We start from the raw sequence: 19,290 nt of genomic DNA on the forward strand, positions 1-19,290 counted from the left end.
AAAAAAAAAAAAAAAAAAGAAATCAACCAATATTCAACATCACTGACCCTTTGAGAAATGCAAATTAAAATAACACTGAGGTAAAAACAAAAATACACAAAAACCCAACACTGAGATTCCATCTCACTCCAGAAAGAATGGTTATCATAAAAAAAACAAAAACAAAAACAAATAATACCAAATGCTGGCAAGGGCGTGGGGAAAGAAGAGCCTGTCTCCATTGTTGGTGGGAGTGTCTAGAGTGATATAATCTATGGAAATCAGCATGGAAATTCCTAAAAAAACCCCTAAAAATAGAAATTCCATTTGACCCAACTATTTCTTCTAGGTATCATCCTAAAAGAGTTATCACAGTGATATATGTATACCCATGTTTATAGCAGCACAATTCATAATAGCTAACTCTTGGAAATAGCCTATTATGTCTGTCAACAGATAAATGGATCTTATATAAATGTATATAAATGTGGAATTTATATACAATGGTAGTACTGCTTTGCCATAAAGGAAATACTTGTCATTTATAGAAAAATGGATGTACCCTGATACCGTAATGTTAAGTGAAGTAAATCAGATGCATAAGCTTAAATACTGCATGGTTTCTCTCATATGAGAAACCTAATATACTATATAAATAAAGTGCAAAATAGGGGCTGGGGATTTAGCTCAGTGGCACAGCACCTGCCTGGCAAGCACAATGTTGTGAGTTCAATTCCTGGTACTGGAAAAAAAAAAAGTGCAAAATAAAAAGCACAAAATAAAAGATAGACAATAGGAAAAAATGACAGAGAAGTTACTGTAATCCAGCATGGGCAATATATCTAAAAGTGTACCTTGATTTAGTATGTTTGTCTTATGTGTTTTACATGTTTTTTGACTTGTTAGTCTGGCTATTAATCTATATTTATGGCAACTTGATAAGGATTTACAAAATAAATAAATGAATCTGACTCTGGCAAATGAATGAATGAATAAATAAAGTGAAGAAGAGTGGCTCCACTTGTATATTTATCAGTTATCTTCTCTCACTTGAATGTTTATCCTCATACATGTTTTATTACTTTCCTTTTTCCAACACTCCATTCACATCTCTAACACAGAGATGATGAATAATAAATAGTTTGCTTCTCCACCACAATTCAATTTTAGAATTGTGAAAAATCTGCCTGGATAATGACTACTTTTGCATTTATTGCCAACCATCTCCAATGACCCTTTTCTTAATCCTATGTCAGGATAAGCAGCATTTCTGGAAAAAAAAATGGGGAAAAAATATAAGAAAAAAAATTCCAGCAAACATGTGTCTGAAATTTTCATAAGAAAATGTTGCCACTGGGCATGGTGGTGCATGCCTGTAATCCCAGTGGTGGTGCACACTTGTAATCCCAGCACTCGGGAGGCTGAGGCAGGAGGATCCTTGCGAGTTCAAGACCAGCTTGGGCTACAAAGTGAGCTCAAGGCCAGCCTGAACTGCATAGCAAGACCCTATCTCAAAAAGTCCAAAAATAAAAAAAGAAAAAAGAAAATGTTGAAAGAACAAGATTTCAGTCCACAGAATTGGAGTTCCTTGCCTAGTGCCTGCTCCAGGGCAGGATGCCCCCCTCAAGTGTGGATGAACCAGCCTGGCCTTCGGCTTCCAGGACCCAGTACCTGACCTGACCCCTGTGAAGGTGAAATTAGATACTAAAAGTGCCAATGCCTTATTTTATTATACTTTTTGTGGCACTGGGGACTGAACCCAGCAGGGCCTTGAGTATGCCAGACAATCAGCTCTGCCATGGATTACACCCCCAGCTCAAGAATGGTTTTAACTTATACAAATGCAATGTCCCACTGGCAGTAGTGGTACACACCTATAATTCCAGCATTTTGGAAGGCTGATGCAGGAGGATACCTAGTTAGAGCCCAGCCTAGGCAATTTAGCAACTTACTGAAACCCTGTCTCAAAATTAGCTCAGCATGAATACCCTAGGTTTAATCCCTAGCACTCCCCGCCCCACCACAGCAATGTCCCTTGGAGGTATTGTTATTACCTGATATTTTATTAGCAGTATTAAAAATGAGGTTCCTGTTAAACTAAAAATTGCCTAGAAATTTCTCTGATCAACTCTATTCTAAACAAGAAGGGGATAGTAAGTTCTGTACTGTGACAGGAGAAAAGATAGGTGTTGAATGACCACAGGGACTCTGAGGTCTGCAGTGGTGCTGGTCTCTTCAATGTAAAAGTGCACCTCACATGGCTTAGGCAGGAGTGAGGTTTGGGAAATCAGATAAAATATGTACTCACAAGCTCAGTGAGGTTTAAAACCCAGGGTCTCAGGTAAAGTCATCTAATTTTAAAATCAGGGCAGGGAAGTGAACACCTTCCCTTCTCACAAGCTCAGTGAAGTTTAAAACCCAGGGTCTCTGGTAAAGTCATCTAATTTTAAAATCAGGGCAGGGAAGTGAACCCTTTCCTTCCACTAAGCCCATGAGGCGGTGGTGGTTCCTGAGCTCCAAGGCTGGCTGGGGCTCTGGCTTCACCCTGACACAGGAAGCTCTTGGCCGTGACTGTGCTCATAGTGAGCAGAACCAAAAGGCCAACAGCTCTTCGGGGCACTTAGGACTTATCACACACACCACATGGCCTATACCAGCCTTGGTGCCGAGCAGTGGCCCATCCTCCCCTGCTCGTTCACAGCCACAGGGGAACTCCTGTTCCAGTGACAAATCCAATGGGTGGGGAATCCGAAGTCACACCTACTACGCGCTCACAGACCAGGCCAAGAAGGAAGATGCTGAGAGCCAAGGGAGATTTTTTTTCGGTCTTTTTGAGGCAGGGTCTCGCTATGCAGTTCAGGCTGGCCTTGAGCTCACTTTATAGTCCAGGCTAGTCTCAAACTCGCAACGACCCTCCTGCTTCAGCCTTCCGAGGCTGGGTTCATCTCCAGCATGGAAAGAAGAAAGGAAAGTAGGTGGGGGGAGAGAAGGAGGGAAGGCTGTGGTGGTATTGGTTCAGGGGCTTTGCACAAAAGGGTCTCGTGGTAGGCAGGCTGCACTGGGAATGTCTGGGCACAGTGGAGCCGCGGAGACACAGGCTCTGGGGTTGCTCATTCCACGAGCACCACAGTCCCTCCTGTGTGCCAGGCTTGGGGCCACAGATGCCAGCTCTGTCCTAGTTCACTATGCTGTTTTCTCTATACTTGTGCATATTAACAGTCTCAATAATAAAACGATGAAAATGTACATAAATGCTATTTTATTTAATTTTTTTTTTTTTGGTTTTTTGAGACAGGGTCTCCCTATGCAGTTTAGGCTGACCTTGAGCTCACTATGTAGCCCAAGCTGGCCTAGAACTCATGGCAAGGAATATTCCCAGCCTCAAAGGGTGACAGCTGCCAACCTGGCTCCTCTCTGAACTGGGACTGTTGAGTCTGATGTTCGCAGACAGTGCCATCCAAGATTCTGAACACAGCCCCTTAAAGAAGTGAATACAACCATGAGGTAAGCAAGGAACAAGCACCACAAGCTCACGTTGTGTTTACATGAACTGTCAGGGGCATCCTGAAGGAGACTCACTTCACAACAGGCATATAGAAAAGTATTAGAAGTTCTCCAGCATTTTAAAGTCACTCTTGTTGCCCCCCAATAAAAGAAAAATTAAAAAGATAAAGTGTCAGAAAATGAACCCATTATCTGCTCTGTCACAGAAGAAGCCACAAATCATTCAGGTTTCTAATTTCAGCACCTGGTTCTTTAAATAGTATTGCAGACCTGCTAGGAATCAACGTTCTTACCTTTTCAGCAACTCTTCTAAGAGCCACAAGCCACGTCTTCAAGAAAACTGGCAGATTTGCTGACTGTGCTGTGCTCACTTTTATTTGCATGCCAGGCCATAAAGAACTGCAACTTTTTTCTAGTCTCTTTAACGAAAACAAAGAACTGCAATCTCATGTTCAGTCAGACTTCACAGCCTTCTTCCAGGAGGATGAAAATTACTTTTCCAAAACACCAATGTAAGAGTGACCTGTAAATCTCATAATTTGTGGGACACACACATCTACCTTTATTGCCAGACTGCCTCAAACCAAGTCCCCATTCTTTCAGTTTTCTTGAAGGCAAGCGCTTTATGAAGGGTCACCAGAAACTGTTCTCCAGCAACTTTTATTGGTCACAGAACATGGAGGAATATATAGTATCTACGGTTTAGTTACAGGCTTGCTCATAAAACAAGTTTGTCTTAACTTGCTCATAAAACAATTCCTGCCCCGAATGAACTGATGTGCTCCTACCCCAAGGGGCTGATCCAAGCTGAGCAGTCCAGTGAGACTGCAGTGAATCGCTCTCCAGCGAGTTTCTAGAGATGGTTCAGTTTGAGAATTTGCTTCAGCATCTAAATTTTCAAAGCAAAATATTCATGGGATAAAAAAATCCTAAAACGTTAAAATATCTAAAATAGATACATACTGTTATTTTTAGCCAAATCATTTTCTAAAGTTTGTGTCTCTGTGCTCCTATGTTTACTAAAATAAGACAAGAAAAGGAGTAGGCAGCTTCTAAATACATGTTAGTAAGTTTACCAGTCTATGACTAAAAAGTCACAGCGGAAGGACATGTAATGTGAAGAATACTTTTCAGCCTTTCTGACTTAATACTGTACCTCAGCTTTAAAGAAAGTTTTCATTATATAGTTTTTGCACTGGCATTCTACGTTATAAGAACAATGTTTATAATATATGTGATACTTCACTATACCCACTATGTGAAAAACAGGTCAATCCATAACTGTAGCGGGGCATTTAAATACTCAACAAAAGCTAAGAAGAAGTTTCTCAGTTAGTATCCTTTTACTATGCGTTAGAGTTAGTGGGTCTCCCTGAACACAACATAATGGAAGATTTGAAACAGAGGCAGTGATGCCCTTATACCGAACTCCAGAAAAAGGACAGTAGCAAACCGGTGCTTTCTCATGGGAGACCAGACATATCAGCAGCTGGAGGCACAGAAGCTGCCTGTGCTTGCCGTGTAACCCTGGTCCTGGGGGAATGTGTGCCTAAGGGGATGGGTCGAAGGCACCAGAATCCTGGCACCAGTCACATGGGTCACAACAGCGCAGGACAACAGGTAAAGAGCCTCGGGCTGACTTGGGCAGAAGCCTAACGTCAACTAAGAACGCACGGCATACAGTTCATGGGAAACTCCGCCTTTCACTTTATTTCAAGATGTTAGTGAATGATCATTGGTATTTCAAGTGTGGATCACATAACACAGTGCAGAATGTGGAAAGCAGAATTAAATAAGTAACACACTGGCTATTAATGCCAGAGTCCTTGAATATCAGGTCATAAATATAACCAATATGATGAGCAAGCACACCTCATATTAACGATTTTCAGTTCCTATGATTAAAAAAAATATTAAACTGCATTGCAACATTCTATCATACACCGGATACATGCAATGGAAAAGCATGGGGGTACACACAGTACACGGTCACGGCTCACGCTGAAGGTGAGAGGGACAGCGCGGGACAAGAGGTTTTTACACATGTGCGTAAGTCTGAGGGTGCTGTCCACTGGTCAGGGTCATTATGTGGCTGCTGGGTGTGTCCACACCAGCCTGCATCACACCCCGCACTGTCTTTTCCCCACAAAGATCTACTTCTGCATAGAGTAGAAAAAAGATGGTGGTAAAAAAACTTCAAATTCTTTGAGTTCCATCCCTGGTGTCCATATTTCATTGAAGACACCTGAAAATATTAAGAACAACTTAAAAATCTGCCTGGTTATAAATGTAGAAATAAATACAGGTTAAAGCCTAACATTAGCAGACACCTCTTCTTTTGCTTAATCCTTTTTCTTTTGACAGGACTGAGGATTGAGCCCAGGACGTTAACCCTGAGTGACAAAGCCAGCCCTTTTTTTTTTTTTTTAACCTTGAGGCAGTGTTTTACTGAGTCACTAAGTTGCCCAGGCTGGGCACGAACTTGTGATCCTCCTGCCTCAGCCACCCAGAGTGCTGGGAGTAAAGCCTATTGTGGTAAATGGGAAAAGGAGAAAGCTTTAAAAAGTTATATGGAGACATCTGCCAATTTTAGAAGTAAGCCTTCTATGTCAGCAAAAGGCACATTCACAGAGACCTCAATTAAGCCAAGGATGTCTCTTCCCTGGCCTAGTGAGACAAGGGCTTCTGTCTCAGCCACCCCTGCTGAGAGCCTTCTGGAAAGGGAATGAGGAGTTCCTGCGTGTCAGCTCTGTCACTCACACTCCGTCCTCTCCTTTCCACGCCGCAGCACCTCGGCCCTCGCTCTACTCTGTGCTCGAGCATGTTGGGCTGGGCTGGGCTGGGCTGGGGGTGCACCCACCTGCTCCTAGCACCCGCACTCCTGTGCACTCGGGGCCTGTGTGCGCCTTGGGGACCGCAGCTGTCTCAGGGCAGCGTCTCCATACTGGATGCCTGAGCCCATTCTTTCCGGGTCCAATTCACCTGAGGACCAACAGAGACTCCTTTAGAAGAATCGTTATGCTTCTGTGATCCCCAAACACACCCAGTGAAGAAAGCAAAGCACCCACCACATCTCTGTGACACTGAGCTGAAGAGAGGATAAACACAAGTTTGTGTGAACAGGCGTTAAGTATCTCTAGAAGGACACAAAGGGCTGTGCTAATGGCTGGCTTCAAATTTAGGACGACTGGAGACGGGAGAGGTGGCACTGGAGGGAGATTTTCTACTGTGTGCTCCGGTACATGCTGAGTTTGGAATTATGTGAGGAGAGAATGTGTGCAAAATAAGTCAATTAAAAATCAAAACTATAGAGACACCACTGTTCACTTAGTAGGTAGATAAAACTTCAACTCTGATCACACCCCTAAGGTCCTGGCCTCTGTGAGGCGCCTGTCTGTGGGAGGAAAGGCGATGCCTGCACCTGATCCCAGCTGCTGATGTCCCAACCTCCGCGCCCTCTGTGGGAGCTCATATCTCACACCCTCAGGCTGTGTGAAATGACACTGAGAAGGTCCCTCTCTGCAGCCTGGTTATGACAGCAAGATGTTGGCCACAACCCAGATGTGTGCAGCAGACCAGCTCTGCGCGTCACGGGGAAACACACGCAGAACAACTCACACCACACGTGACCTCCCCATTCCTGGAGTTATGAATACACCCACATGCACGGAAGCTCCTTTCCCAGAGTTGTGGTGATTTGTGGGTGTAAGTGAAAGAACCAAGCCCTGGCAGCTACCATGTGCTCATGCCTGTGTAACAAAGGGGAAGAAACAATGGTTTCTAAACCCCAAGGATGTAGAGTTCCACAGTGACAATGAAAAAGTAATGCTGAAGAATCTGAACTCATAACCTTATACTTTTCCATCTGGTATAGCTACGGACTTCATGCTCTCAGGAGAAAAGCATCTGAAGAGGTTCATATGTAGTGTCTGCCACCACATCGGAGGACCCCACATTGCATAGCAGCTCTATCACGCTCTGTAGCATGCCAGGTTTAACAATAAATATTTATCTCAAAGGCTTAAAAAATAAGGTTTTATACTAAGCTTAGCAAGTTCTTTTGTTTGTTTTCCGGTCAAAAACATAAAAAGAGCCGAATGTGGTAGTGCACACCTGTTATCCCAGCACACTGGAGGCTGTGGTGGGAGGTCTGCTGCAAATTTGAGGCCAGCCTGAGCTACAGAGCAAGCCAGCCTAGAATAAGACAGCATGACCCTGTGCCAAAACCAAACCAAACTGCAGAAACCAAACCAAACCAACAAAACCATAAAAATGGTGGGGTGCTTTCTGGGACTGATGACCAGCCCGACCCCTCACTGTCCCCAGCGTCGTTCCCTGTCCTTTCCTTGCTTCCCGCTTTCTTTTGCTCCTCCCCTGTCTTCTCCCCTGCACTTACCTTGGTCAGAATTCCCTCAAGCTCCACCTGCTCCAAATCTACTGCCCTAGGTCCCTCCCACTGGAGGGGACGCCCTGCCCTCTCTCCACCCTCTGTCCCCTCCAGTGGCTGGGACTCCCTGCTGGACCGGGCTTGACAGATGTGAGCACTGCCTACCACATGCAGGTCTCAGGGTGGTCCTCAGCCCTGAGGCTTCCCCTCTGAATTAACAATGGACAGTGCGTCCTGGGCTTCTCTTTATGACCTCTGAGTCTGTCCTTCCTTGGCTGTGGCCGGCAGGTCACTCATGCTCCACTCACCTTCCTCTGCAGGCCTGGCTCTACCACTGCTCCCTCCTTGACGAGCACATTCCTTACTCTCAGCTATCTCTGGTATTGACAGCCCCCAAATGAACACAGCTAACATCCTATTTCCCATGTGGAACCAGCTCAACTCCCAAAGAGTTCCTGCTTCTCCTCCACTCCCTACTGGGTAGCCTATGTATGAGTACTGATCCTCATCACCCTCCCTACCCAAGCTGCCCTGTATACTGTTCAGTCCATCTAATACTGCTGCCCATGTGTCCAGGGCTCACCAACATGGTGTCTTCTCTGTTTCTGCATCCTCACAGAGCCTTGGTTCCATCCCTCCTATACTCAGAATTCTTGCCCTCCTGCATGAATGCCAGAGCCTCCTGCAAGGCTCACCTTGGGTTATAGCCTGGTCTCATCCTCACCAGCTCCCCCTGCAGTGTTCTCTGTCTTTGGTGGACATCAGACTTGTGGGACAGAGCATCCAGAGTGCCATGCCAGGTGTGGCTGAGAACTAGGCCTTCTAGAGGGTCCCAGGGGAGCAAGGCACAGTTCTGATGAGAAGCAGTGACTGTAAGATGAGGTTCCAGGTCTTCTCTGAGGACTGAGAAGGTCTTCTCTGAGGACTGCTTCCACTTCCTCAGTTTCTCTACTGCTATCCCCCACCATCTTCCCAGCTGCCCCTTTTGCAGAAATGCAGTCACCTCCTCCAGGAAGCCTGCCTGGCAACTCTGTGCTTGGGCTGGAGAAGGCCCCCTCTTCCATGCTGCCCTGGCAGCCTATATGCCTCTTCATCACCCCACTGATCCTGAGAATTAGAATTGTTTTTAATCATCTGCCAGGAAAGACAGTTTCCTGAGGGCAAGGGCTGCAGTTTACTCAGCCTAACAAAGGATAGGCACTCAGATATCTGGCTGCATTAACTAAGTGGTGAATGCTCACATATAATTCTGGTGAAATGTACCTAAATATCAACTTTAGTAACCTGCAACTATGCAGTCCTTTGCTGCCTATGTTAAGATTACTTTATTTTTACTGCATAAGAAATACAATAATGTACACTGCAACTGAGGTGTGTTCATTTAGCTCAGAAATAGTTCCTCCCAAGTGCATGGCTCCTGACATCCAGTATGCAGCGGCCAACCTTATATGATCTACTTGCATCTTCCTCAGACCACACTCTGCCCAGTCGCCCAGGACTTCTGGTCCTACAAATCAGCATGCTGCTGACAGATGCTGCCCAAGGCCTATTCTTTGTCTGTATGTGATGGGTCCCAAAAAGACTCGACTCTAAGAGCACCCCCTCCCGCTATAACCCCGCTCCCTCCACTGGCTGGGCCTACTCCTGGTGGTAGCTGCAGAGCAGAAAGGGAGGTTCGAATCTCAGCCATGGGACTTTCAAGCCCATGAGTAGGGCTTCAGGTTGGAAGGGGAAGAGAGGGTGGGGCCTGCCATGCCTAAATTCATTAAAAGGCGACACTGAAGCAGAGGGTGACACACACAGCAGAGTGTCTACCGAGGGAAAAGATTTACCTGATTCGATTTTGTTAAGTATTTTTCTTGCACACTGCACAAAGGCCTCTTCTACATTCTCCCCTGTTAGTGCACTTGTCTCCAAGAACATCAGCTCTAAAAGTGACATCAAACAAGACACAAGCCACGTTTAGAAGATGATCTTAATATCCAGACACTATCAGGCTGCTTAACATTTTCTCATAATAGCAGAGAGAATGTAACCCATGGCCTCTGGCCATCTGTTTCTATAAACACAGAATCAATACAGTTCATAAAACATTAGCGCATCTAAGCTGTCTCTGAATGGTAACAATCACCCTGTGCCAGCCCTGATCTGGGGGCGAGCAACAGGCCACCCAGCAGTGGTCATCATGGAGGAGGCTGGCTACAGAGAAGCAGCAATGTCCTTCTCCACACGGTCTGCGTGTTACCACAAACCACAGGCATCTATGCTTTCTAGGGGCCAGAGACATCTCACTTGTGTTAATGCTTCTTTAGCCCCAGAGCAGCTGCCGATCCAGGGGAAGCTGTTCTTGTTCGTTTGGGACCAACACCACCTCTCTGGCCTCTGGTCCTCATTGGCAAAGGCCACTCCTCCTGACCTGTCTCCTGTGTTGCCACATTCTAATCAGCTCCTCAAAAACTAACCCTGACCTGCTCACTTCATGTTTACTCTCAGCAGAAAACCTGTCGAGCTATAAGAGCAGGTTGGGGTCTTAAGAGTCCAATTAAATACGGACACTAGGATATTCTAGTTCTTGGTTAACTCTCAATATTAAAGTTACTTAAAATGTCTGAATCTTTATCATTCTGCTATCCATAAGCCACCCTTAACTTTACGTGGCAGCCTTGTGTATTCTCTATGGAAATTCAGAGAAGTTTCAGTCACCTTTGAATGTGAGTAAAATAAGGCCAGTACATTAAATGTTTCTTCTGCTTTCTACTTAGAATGAACATATCATCAGCATCATTTCAAAACACAATGACAAAGCTCTTAACCTAAAACCTAATATTCAGAGACCCTGGGCCAAAATGTCATTAAAGAATGTTAATACATTTGCTTTCATCTGTAGAGTAACTTGTAGGCAGAATACAATATACTGAAAGTAGGCTAGATATGCCTGAGTTTATAGTAGAAATTCCACATCTCCAAAGTACAGTTTAATCTCAAAATTCAAGCTATCTTAAGCTCAAAGCAATGCCATTGTGCCCAGATCTGCCCTTGAAGAAGGTGGGAGGGAGGTCACTTGCCGTTCTCTTGCGCGAACCTGGAGGCTTCAAGGAAGGTGACTTCCCGGTCGGCATCCAGGTCCTTCTTGTTCCCGCAGAGGATGATGACGATGCTCTGGCTGGCCAGCATTCTGGCATCTGTTAACCAATTAGTAAGCGCATTGTAGGTTTCTCGGCTGCGTAACATAAGATTGTGAAAATAATACATGTATTTTATAAAACTAGCAACTCTTTCCAGTCACTGTTACTATTCACAAGCCTTTTCAACAATTCAGGTCAGGGCAACAGTACCTCTGAGGTAACTCAGGCACCCTGAACACACCTTGAACGCACCTTGATGTCAGACCCACAGGGTGTATGCAACAGCACGCCCAGGTCCAGAAGGAAACGGAGTCCTGTCTCCCTCACCCATAGGCATCTACTGCACTCTGAGTACGGAAGGCCAGCGCTGGACCCTGCTAGGCCACTTAGTGAGTTCCTGAATTGCTGGTGCTTTGTCCCACAAGAATTTATCATGCTAACTCTTCTTCCTAAGGACTTGGTGACAATGACTACTGTCATCCTCCTTTGTCATGAGGAGCCTGAGGCCCAGAGTCCAAGGTCACAAAACAGCCACTGGCAAAGCAGGACCTGGCCAGGTCTGTCTGCCCCAGGACCAAGTTTCTGCCCTCCCACACATGAGCACACATATGTCTAATGGCCTCACACCTTGGCAGGACAGGGCTTGTACTGTCAGTCTGGCGAGCACAGGGTGGGCTGGACTGGGAGCTGCCACCTTCTCTTGGATGCCCAAGAAGAAAGTGATCATGTGAGGTCCTCTCTCGGGATGGTTCCTACCCAAGAGGAGCCCTCAACAGTGCCCTTGGACCACATGTTTCTAGGATGGTGCCGTAAATGCTGGGTCAATGCAATCTGTCCTTCAAGGACAGGATGCTTTACAATCTATACTGTCTGAGCTGGGCATGGTGGCACACGTGTTATCCCAGCACTTGGGAGGCTGAGGCAGGAGGATCGTTGTAAGTTCAAGGCCAGCCTGGGCTACAAAGTGAGCTCAAGGTCAGCCTGAACTGCGTAGCAACACCCTGTCTCAAAAAGACAAAAAAAAAAACACCAAAAAACAAACTATACTGTCTGATGCCTCAGTTACCAGCCATGTGTGATACTGAGCATCTGAAATGTGGTAGTGTGACCAAGGGACTGAATTCTCAATCTCAGTTTCAATTGAACTGCCACATATGGCCAATTATAATACTTATATTAACTAATTTAAACTTCTGATAAGTGCATGAGCATTACATGGTTATTACTTGTCTCACTAACAAACTCAGACTCTGACAGCAAAGGCCTCATGTCTGTGGGGCTGCATGGGCAGTGGCCAGGGCTGGGGCTTGAACCTGGCAGTCCAAGCCTGGAGGTTTTGTCCTCAGCCTCTCACAACTCACTTCTAATGTCTCTGCATGATAAAGCTTCGTGGACCCTGAGGAACGTGTCTGGGCATCATGTTAAGAAACGCAGTGAAAGAGGACTGCTGTATCTACCTAAAGCCTTACAAAGACATTTCCTGTATGGTAGGATAGTGGCTGAGACCAGATCAAAGCCCTCTAAGACATACAAGAAAGGGCTGAAGGGCTTTCTGGATGCTACCTTGCACCCACCCATGGACACAGACACATACACAGGACCTCGTCAAGACTGGCCCCCAGAATGCAGGGCACTGGGCGGCCTCTGCCGTGGGGAGCTGGAATTACCTGGTGATGTCATAGACAAGGAGAGCCCCAGCCGCACCTCTGTAGTAGCTTCTTGTCACAGACCTGAAAGAATTGCACAGGTTTCAATTTCAACCAGTCAGAACCCCTTACAACCAAAACCATCTTCCCATGGAAACCCCCTGCTTCCTCTGTAAACTATACCACAGGGCAGACCCTGAATCAAAAGAAAGCACTCCTGATCTCTGCATTTATGTGTGAGGGATTATTCTGCTGGAAATTGTGCCACAAAAACAATGGGAAGGAGTAGGGATTAGGCCAGGACAAGTAGGGTGTCCCCTAAATTGGGGCAGCTCAACTGGGCTGTGCGTGAAACAGCAAAAGGAGGCTAAAGCGTGTGTAGGTGGTGAGACACTGCCAGATAAGCATGGGCACGCAGCAGGGCCCTCACTCCTCTGTGGGGAACACCATGCCGCACCCTACAGTGTTCCTCTTCCTCTTCCTGGGCCTGCCTTCTGTCCTGCCCAGCTCTATCTGCCTTCATAAAGGGTCCGACCTCTTGTTTACCCTTTCAGCTTCCAGGTTTGTTTTTGGTGAAGTGCTTCCTCCTAGCATTACCAACCTTTCAGATTTTCCCCAGTACCAAAATGGAATTCCCTCTGGTGCCTCTCATTTTGAGAAAGGGCACTCAGATTCTTAGATCAAGTTATATTACACTCTTTTTTGCGGGGAGGGGACGGGGTCTCTCTAAGGCTGGCCTTGAACTCTTGATCCTCTTGCCATAGTCTCTCTAGCACTGGGATTACAGAAGGGCACTACCACTCCTGGCTTCCTTCCACTCTGTTGTTTTGTTTTTTTGAGACAGGTTCTTGCTATGTAATTCATGCTGCCCTTGAACTCACTTATATAGCCCAGGCTGGCCTTGCACTCACAGCAGTCTTCCTGCCTCAGCCTTCTGAGTGCTGGGATTACACGCATAAGCCACCATGCCAGGCTTCCCACTTACTTATTAATAATTTATTTTACAATGCTTTGTTTTGACATGTGATTTCTTATGTGAATTATTCAGGTCTACAAATGTAAGCATCTGAAAATACTTTTTGAATGTATTAAAACTTTTGCAAAAAGAATTTTAACCAGTGTAATACCCATACATAGTTTTCGGTGGTTTTGTTTCTGTGTTTGTAAACTGCCCAGGCTGACTGTGAACTCATAATCCTTGTGCTTCAGCCTGGGATTGCAGATGTGTCCCACCATACCTGGCTCTCACACATATACATAGTTTTAAAGTAGCATGTTCCTAAGTGTCTTCAAATGACATAGCCACCTCATGCCTTCCTCCCCAGGAGCTCTGAGCCCCAGAGAAGCTCTCTCCTTTGCAGATTTGGTTTTTCTTTTTGTGATGGTTGAGTGATTACGTCAATTTGAGAAGTTTAGTTAAGAGATGCTTAACTAAATTGGCTCAGCAATTCTACACCCTAGGGTGTGGAAGACCCACCCTAGGGCGGCTTGGCCCAAGGACCATACAAGGGGGAAATGAAGAAGGACGATCAGCTTCTGTTTCTTCTCTGTAGGAGCTACAATCATCTCCTGGCTTCCAGCACAGACTCTGTAGCCTTCTGGTGTAGACTTTTTTTTTTTAGTTTGCTTTGAGACACAGTCTGGTCATGTAGTTCAGGCTGTCCTTGAACTCACTAGGTAGCCCAGGCTGGCCTCTAACTTGTGGCAATCCTCCTGCCTTAGCCTCCCAAATGCTGGGATAATAGGTGTGCACAACTCTGGCACAGACTCTTCAGTCTTCCGTTGCAGACTCATCAGCCTCCTAATATGGACTTGCACGGGACACTGCAGTAAGTTCAAGATCTTCAGGAGCTGGGGATTTAGCTCAGCAGCACAGTGCCTGCCTGGCAAGTGCAAGGTTGTGAGTTTGATTCCGGGTACCAGAAAAAAACAAACCAAACCAAACCAAAACAAAAAAACATCAAGACCTTGGACTGAATCCTTTGGACTTGGACTGACACCCTCGGCACACTTCCTCATCCAACTCTGTGGATATACATTTGTATATCTTGTGGTATACCTGTTTGTCTAGTAAAACACTGACTGATACACTTTTATCTGATTAAGTCAGCAAAGGATGCATGCTGAGCACACGTGTACACACTCTTCTGGACACGGGAGACACACACACACACTGCTAAGCTCTACAGTCTCTTCTGGCATTTGCTCCTGTAGTTCTGTAAAATGTCCCCAAACTCTGAATTATGGGTCTTGTAGTTGACAGTGTCCTCCTTTGGCAACATCTGAGTGATCTGAGGTCACTTAGAGGCACGTGCTGGATTCTTCCCCGGCTCTTCCTTGCAGTTACTCAGACCTTAGACCCTGCAGGCCTCATCCCTCCTTCTGGGCTGTGCCTCACCCTGGAAAAGCAGTGCTCTGAGCTAGAGCAGAGGATATGAGAGAACTTTGTTTCCTCCTGTTCTGCACGTCTGAAGGCATTTTGCTTTTATGTTTACACTTAATTTACAGTTGGGCTATGTGTAGAACTTTGAGTCTGAAGGTATCTTTCACTTTAACCTCTTGAGTTTTCAGTGTCTGTAGTTCCCAGCGGTGCCGTTGATGGTCCGATGTAGCTCTAATTTCCAATATAACCTGGGACTGTCTTCCCCTCCTGAAGCATTTCTGGGTTTGTGCATCATCCTGGTGTTTTGACAGGGCACGCTGGCCTGGATTTTTTTAGAACGCTGACTTCTGTTTCACTTTTGTAGTTGCAGGATGGTAACCATGCAATCTCATCAGCAATGTCCTGAAGTCACCATCCTGCACACAGCTGTGACTACACTGTCACTGAAGAGTGGAAGAAAGAATGTACTGTGGGATGTGTGCCATTCATCGGAAAGTGCATCAGTCAGTATGAGACAAACAGAATGACCATCACATGAGGTTTAAAAATTTCCCCCTTAGATGAGAAACACAGAAAAATGTGTTTCCGCCATTTCTTTACCTCTGTTTCAGTCTGAACGCACACCATGAACACACAGTGCCATGTCCCCTGACAGTGAGTTGGCCTTTAAGTTCCAAGGCCTCGCCGAGGCCCTACAGTGATCTTTAGGAATAGCGCTGCACACACTTCAGCCGAGGTTTAGCTGTCTTACCAATCAGAGCGTCCAGAGTGGAATTTCTGAAGTCACTGCTGGGGAAAGCTTTGGGGGGGTGAGACCCACATTGTGGAAAAAATACAATTAATTCTTTCAAAATACTTTTATCAAGTTAGAGGAAAAGCTACCTGAATCGTTCTTGTCCTGCTGTGTCCCATATCTGTAACTTTACATATTTACCACCAACATTTATTATCTTTGAACCAAATTCCACTCCTATTGTATGATTTGAGTCATCTTTGACTAAAAAAGAAAACAAGAACAAGGTTTTTAGTTTTAGGACATTAGCATAACAGGTTTATAGATTTAGACAGATAACATTAGAATTAAGGGCTGTGCCAATTGAAAAGGCAGTTTATCTTAGCTATTCCTTTCTCCAACATACTAGCTGATAAAAACCACTCACCGTTTTAAATAAAATACAGTAAAGCTTTTCCTTCAAGTCCCTCAGCATGGTACATTTGAAGGAAGTAGCCACCTTGAGTCAGAGATACCCAGTTATCCACTACTGAGAGCTCACAGGGTGATGGCTGATATCAGCACACCACTGTGAAGGACACAGTGTCCAGCAACGGGCTAGGCATTGGGTCTATAATGAGGTGGTGACTGTTCCAGCTGTTCTGGAGGACAGGTACTCTACAGCAGCAGTCCTCAATCTTTTTGGCACCAGGGACTGATTTCATGGAAGACAATTTTTCCATGGACGGGGGCTGGTAGTGGTGGAAGGTTTCAGATGATTCAAAGGAGCACGCAATGCGCAGTTCACAGTAGGATTCGTGCTCTTATGAAAATCTAATGCTGCTGCTGACCTGACAGGAGGTGGAGCTCAGTGGTACTTTAGCCAGGGGGTAGCTTTACTTGCTCCCTGGTGCTAACCTCCTGCTGTGCAGCCCAGTTCCAACAGGCTTGGGGGCCTCTGCTGTAAAGGAGAGGTGTGCAGACCAGGGTGAGAAGGAGGCTAGAGGGAGGCTGCCAAGCAGAACACGGTGACAGCTTCCGCAGTAACTAAAGGCCAGGAACATCAGAAATATAGTGACCCGCCCCTTGTCACTGCTGAATAGTTGGGGCCTCCGGGTGTCTGGGAAGGAAGGAAAGCTTATCAGGGCCAGCCTGGTAGCCTTAGGGTATTAATTTTTGGGTTTGAACAATGTAAAGATTTGGCAACCTGTAAAGAGATTTAGCCCAAGAAGGACTGGTTCTGTACTGTACACTGAATCTAGTCATTGAGCAAGGGACCCAACTGACTCTTCACTGACAGGAGTACAGGCAGCAGAATAAATACAGGAATTTTATTGTCCCCACCCCCTGCCAAGACTGTGCTATCTCGTCCCTTTTACTGAGGTGCTGTGACATTCCTGCTTCAGGTGTACTTCATAAAGCTAAGTTAATTCTGTTTTGGAAAGTCATTTTCCACAGTTTTTCCTACGATCATAGCATTGTTTATTTAGGGGCCTTTTAAGCTCACAGTCCCCTGGGGTCTCATACAGTTTGGAGTAAAGATCCAGCCTCATTTACTCAGGCAGCACCCATCAATGGCAGCCAGGCTCCTGTGACCAGAGCCCCCCAGGGACCAGTTGTCCTTTTCACACCTTGGCAGGCTATCAGCAAACCAGGATGGAGGGCAGCAATGGCCATAGGGCGTGTGTCATCTGAAAGACACCCCAGGGCTTGTCTGGCTGCTTCATTAGGAAATAAGGCTCCTGCCTGGGCCTCCCTTTGCTGGCCTACCACCATTGTATCATCTTATAGCACCAGGAAAACAACTATATACTGAACCACTATTAAACTGAAATGCTAACACAATAAAAATTAAATCATGTAAATAAAAATTTAAGAACATAAAATTTTAAAGTTATTTAAAAGTGCTTTTGCCCAGGCATAGTGGTGCACACCTGTAATCCCAGCACTCGGGAGGCTGAGGCAGGAGGATCATTTCGAGTTTGTGACCAGCCTAGGCTACAAAATGAACTTAAGGCCAGCCTGAACTGCACAATGAGACCCTGTCTCAAAAAGATAAAATAAATGAATAAATAAACAAACAAACAAACGTGCTTTGAAGCTATGATTTTTTTTTTCCCTAAAAAAATGAGTTTTACTGTAAGCAATCTGAGCTTGAGCACGTTCTCACTGGACATGTGTGAATGAAGGATTGCTGGGCAGCACTTACATTTTTTTTCAATAAACTGATGGAGTAAGCAAGATTTGCCAGTTCCTGCATTTCCGATAACCAAGAATTTAAACAAGAAATCTGAAAGACAAAGAGAAACTGTGAAAACAAACTTTAAAACAGGCGCTATGCATTTATTTTTCACACTCACAAAAGACTATGATCATAAAATTTAATGAAACCCTATTGTTAATGTAACAGAAGATAAGAAGCAACTGAATATTTAGAGAAAACAACAACATATATGTTGATTTAGAGTCTTGTTTATTTTTTGGTATTGGGAATTGAACTCATGACCTCACACTTGCCAGGCAGGTGCTGTGTCACTGAGCTATAGCCCCGGCCCTGCACATGTTGATTTACCTTTTCACATTCATGTAGTTTTGATATTTCACTCACATGTTAATTCAGTGGTTTTTCCAAACTGTACTCTTTAGCAGCTGTTTCTGAAGCTGGAAGGTTGAAAACTATTCTTGTAATGAATAAAACTGGTCCCTGCTAGCCGTGATTCAAAGAAATAGACACACTCAGTTGTAAGCAAAATTAACCTAGAAATTTCAAGTGTTTTCTGTACGAAAGAGTAAGTCTAGCTAACTTTGAAAAGCCCACTTTGTTTTCTTTGAGGTGTTGGGTATTGAACCCAAGGACTTCATGCTGAGCTATAGTCCTACTTCCTTTTAAATTTTGACACAGGGTCTCCCTAAGTCACTAAATTGCCAAGGCTGGGCTTGAACTTGCAATTCCCCTGCTTCAGCCTCCTAGTGTGCTATGATTACAGGTGTGTACCATGCTTAGTGAGAAGCTCACTTCTTTCTTCCCTTTAAGTTAGGTGTGAGCTGGGCATGGTGGTCAATGTCTGTAACTCCAGCACTCATGATGTTGAGGCAGGAGGATCACCAGAAGTGCAAGACCAGTCTGGGCCATACAGTGAAATCCTGTTTTAAAACACCGAAACAACAACAAAAGAAAAAAATAACCAAAAAAAGCAGGCATGAGTCTGTCTGCCCTTGTGTATCTGTGTGGTTGCATCTATTCCCTCCTCTCTAGCTTATGGGAAGGACAGCTCAGGCCAAGTTCAGGTTGGCATGTTGAGCGTTGAGTGTGCAACTGGCCTGAGTCCATGTGGGGAGAGTTCTTCATTTCTTCTTTGCCAGCAGTCATACATTTACTTTGGGATTCCATTTCCACAGAATGGGAATAATGGGTTTCCAAGCTGGAGTTAGTTAATTACGAAGCAGAATCAGGAACCCCTCACTGCCCTTGGGGTTTTCTTTAGCTGAGAACTCTAGTCCTGCTTAGCTGGAGGCATCATACCACAGTGCCCTCTCCCTTGCCCACCCTGGCA

At 45.3% G+C, this 19,290-nt stretch overlaps 1 protein-coding gene across 1 annotated transcript in view; it reads right to left on the reverse strand.

The window, feature by feature from the left end:
- Positions 1–4,124: 4,124 nt before the first annotated feature.
- Rab4a (RAB4A, member RAS oncogene family) overlaps positions 4,125–19,290 on the reverse strand; it is a gene marked incomplete at its 5' end in the record, with an annotated part of 28,181 nt that continues 13,015 nt past the window's right edge. Inside the window, 7 exon segments of the mRNA XM_005405009.2 lie at positions 4,125–5,728; positions 6,344–6,465; positions 9,703–9,798; positions 10,936–11,090; positions 12,663–12,725; positions 15,907–16,021; positions 17,946–18,026. Coding sequence (XP_005405066.1) covers positions 6,350–6,465; positions 9,703–9,798; positions 10,936–11,090; positions 12,663–12,725; positions 15,907–16,021; positions 17,946–18,026 — 626 coding nt within the window. The 3' untranslated portion in view covers positions 4,125–5,728; positions 6,344–6,349.

This window comes from Chinchilla lanigera, unplaced genomic scaffold, assembly GCF_000276665.1.
Source record: "Chinchilla lanigera isolate Chin_1 unplaced genomic scaffold, ChiLan1.0 scaffold00091, whole genome shotgun sequence".
Taxonomy (NCBI): domain Eukaryota; kingdom Metazoa; phylum Chordata; class Mammalia; order Rodentia; family Chinchillidae; genus Chinchilla; species Chinchilla lanigera.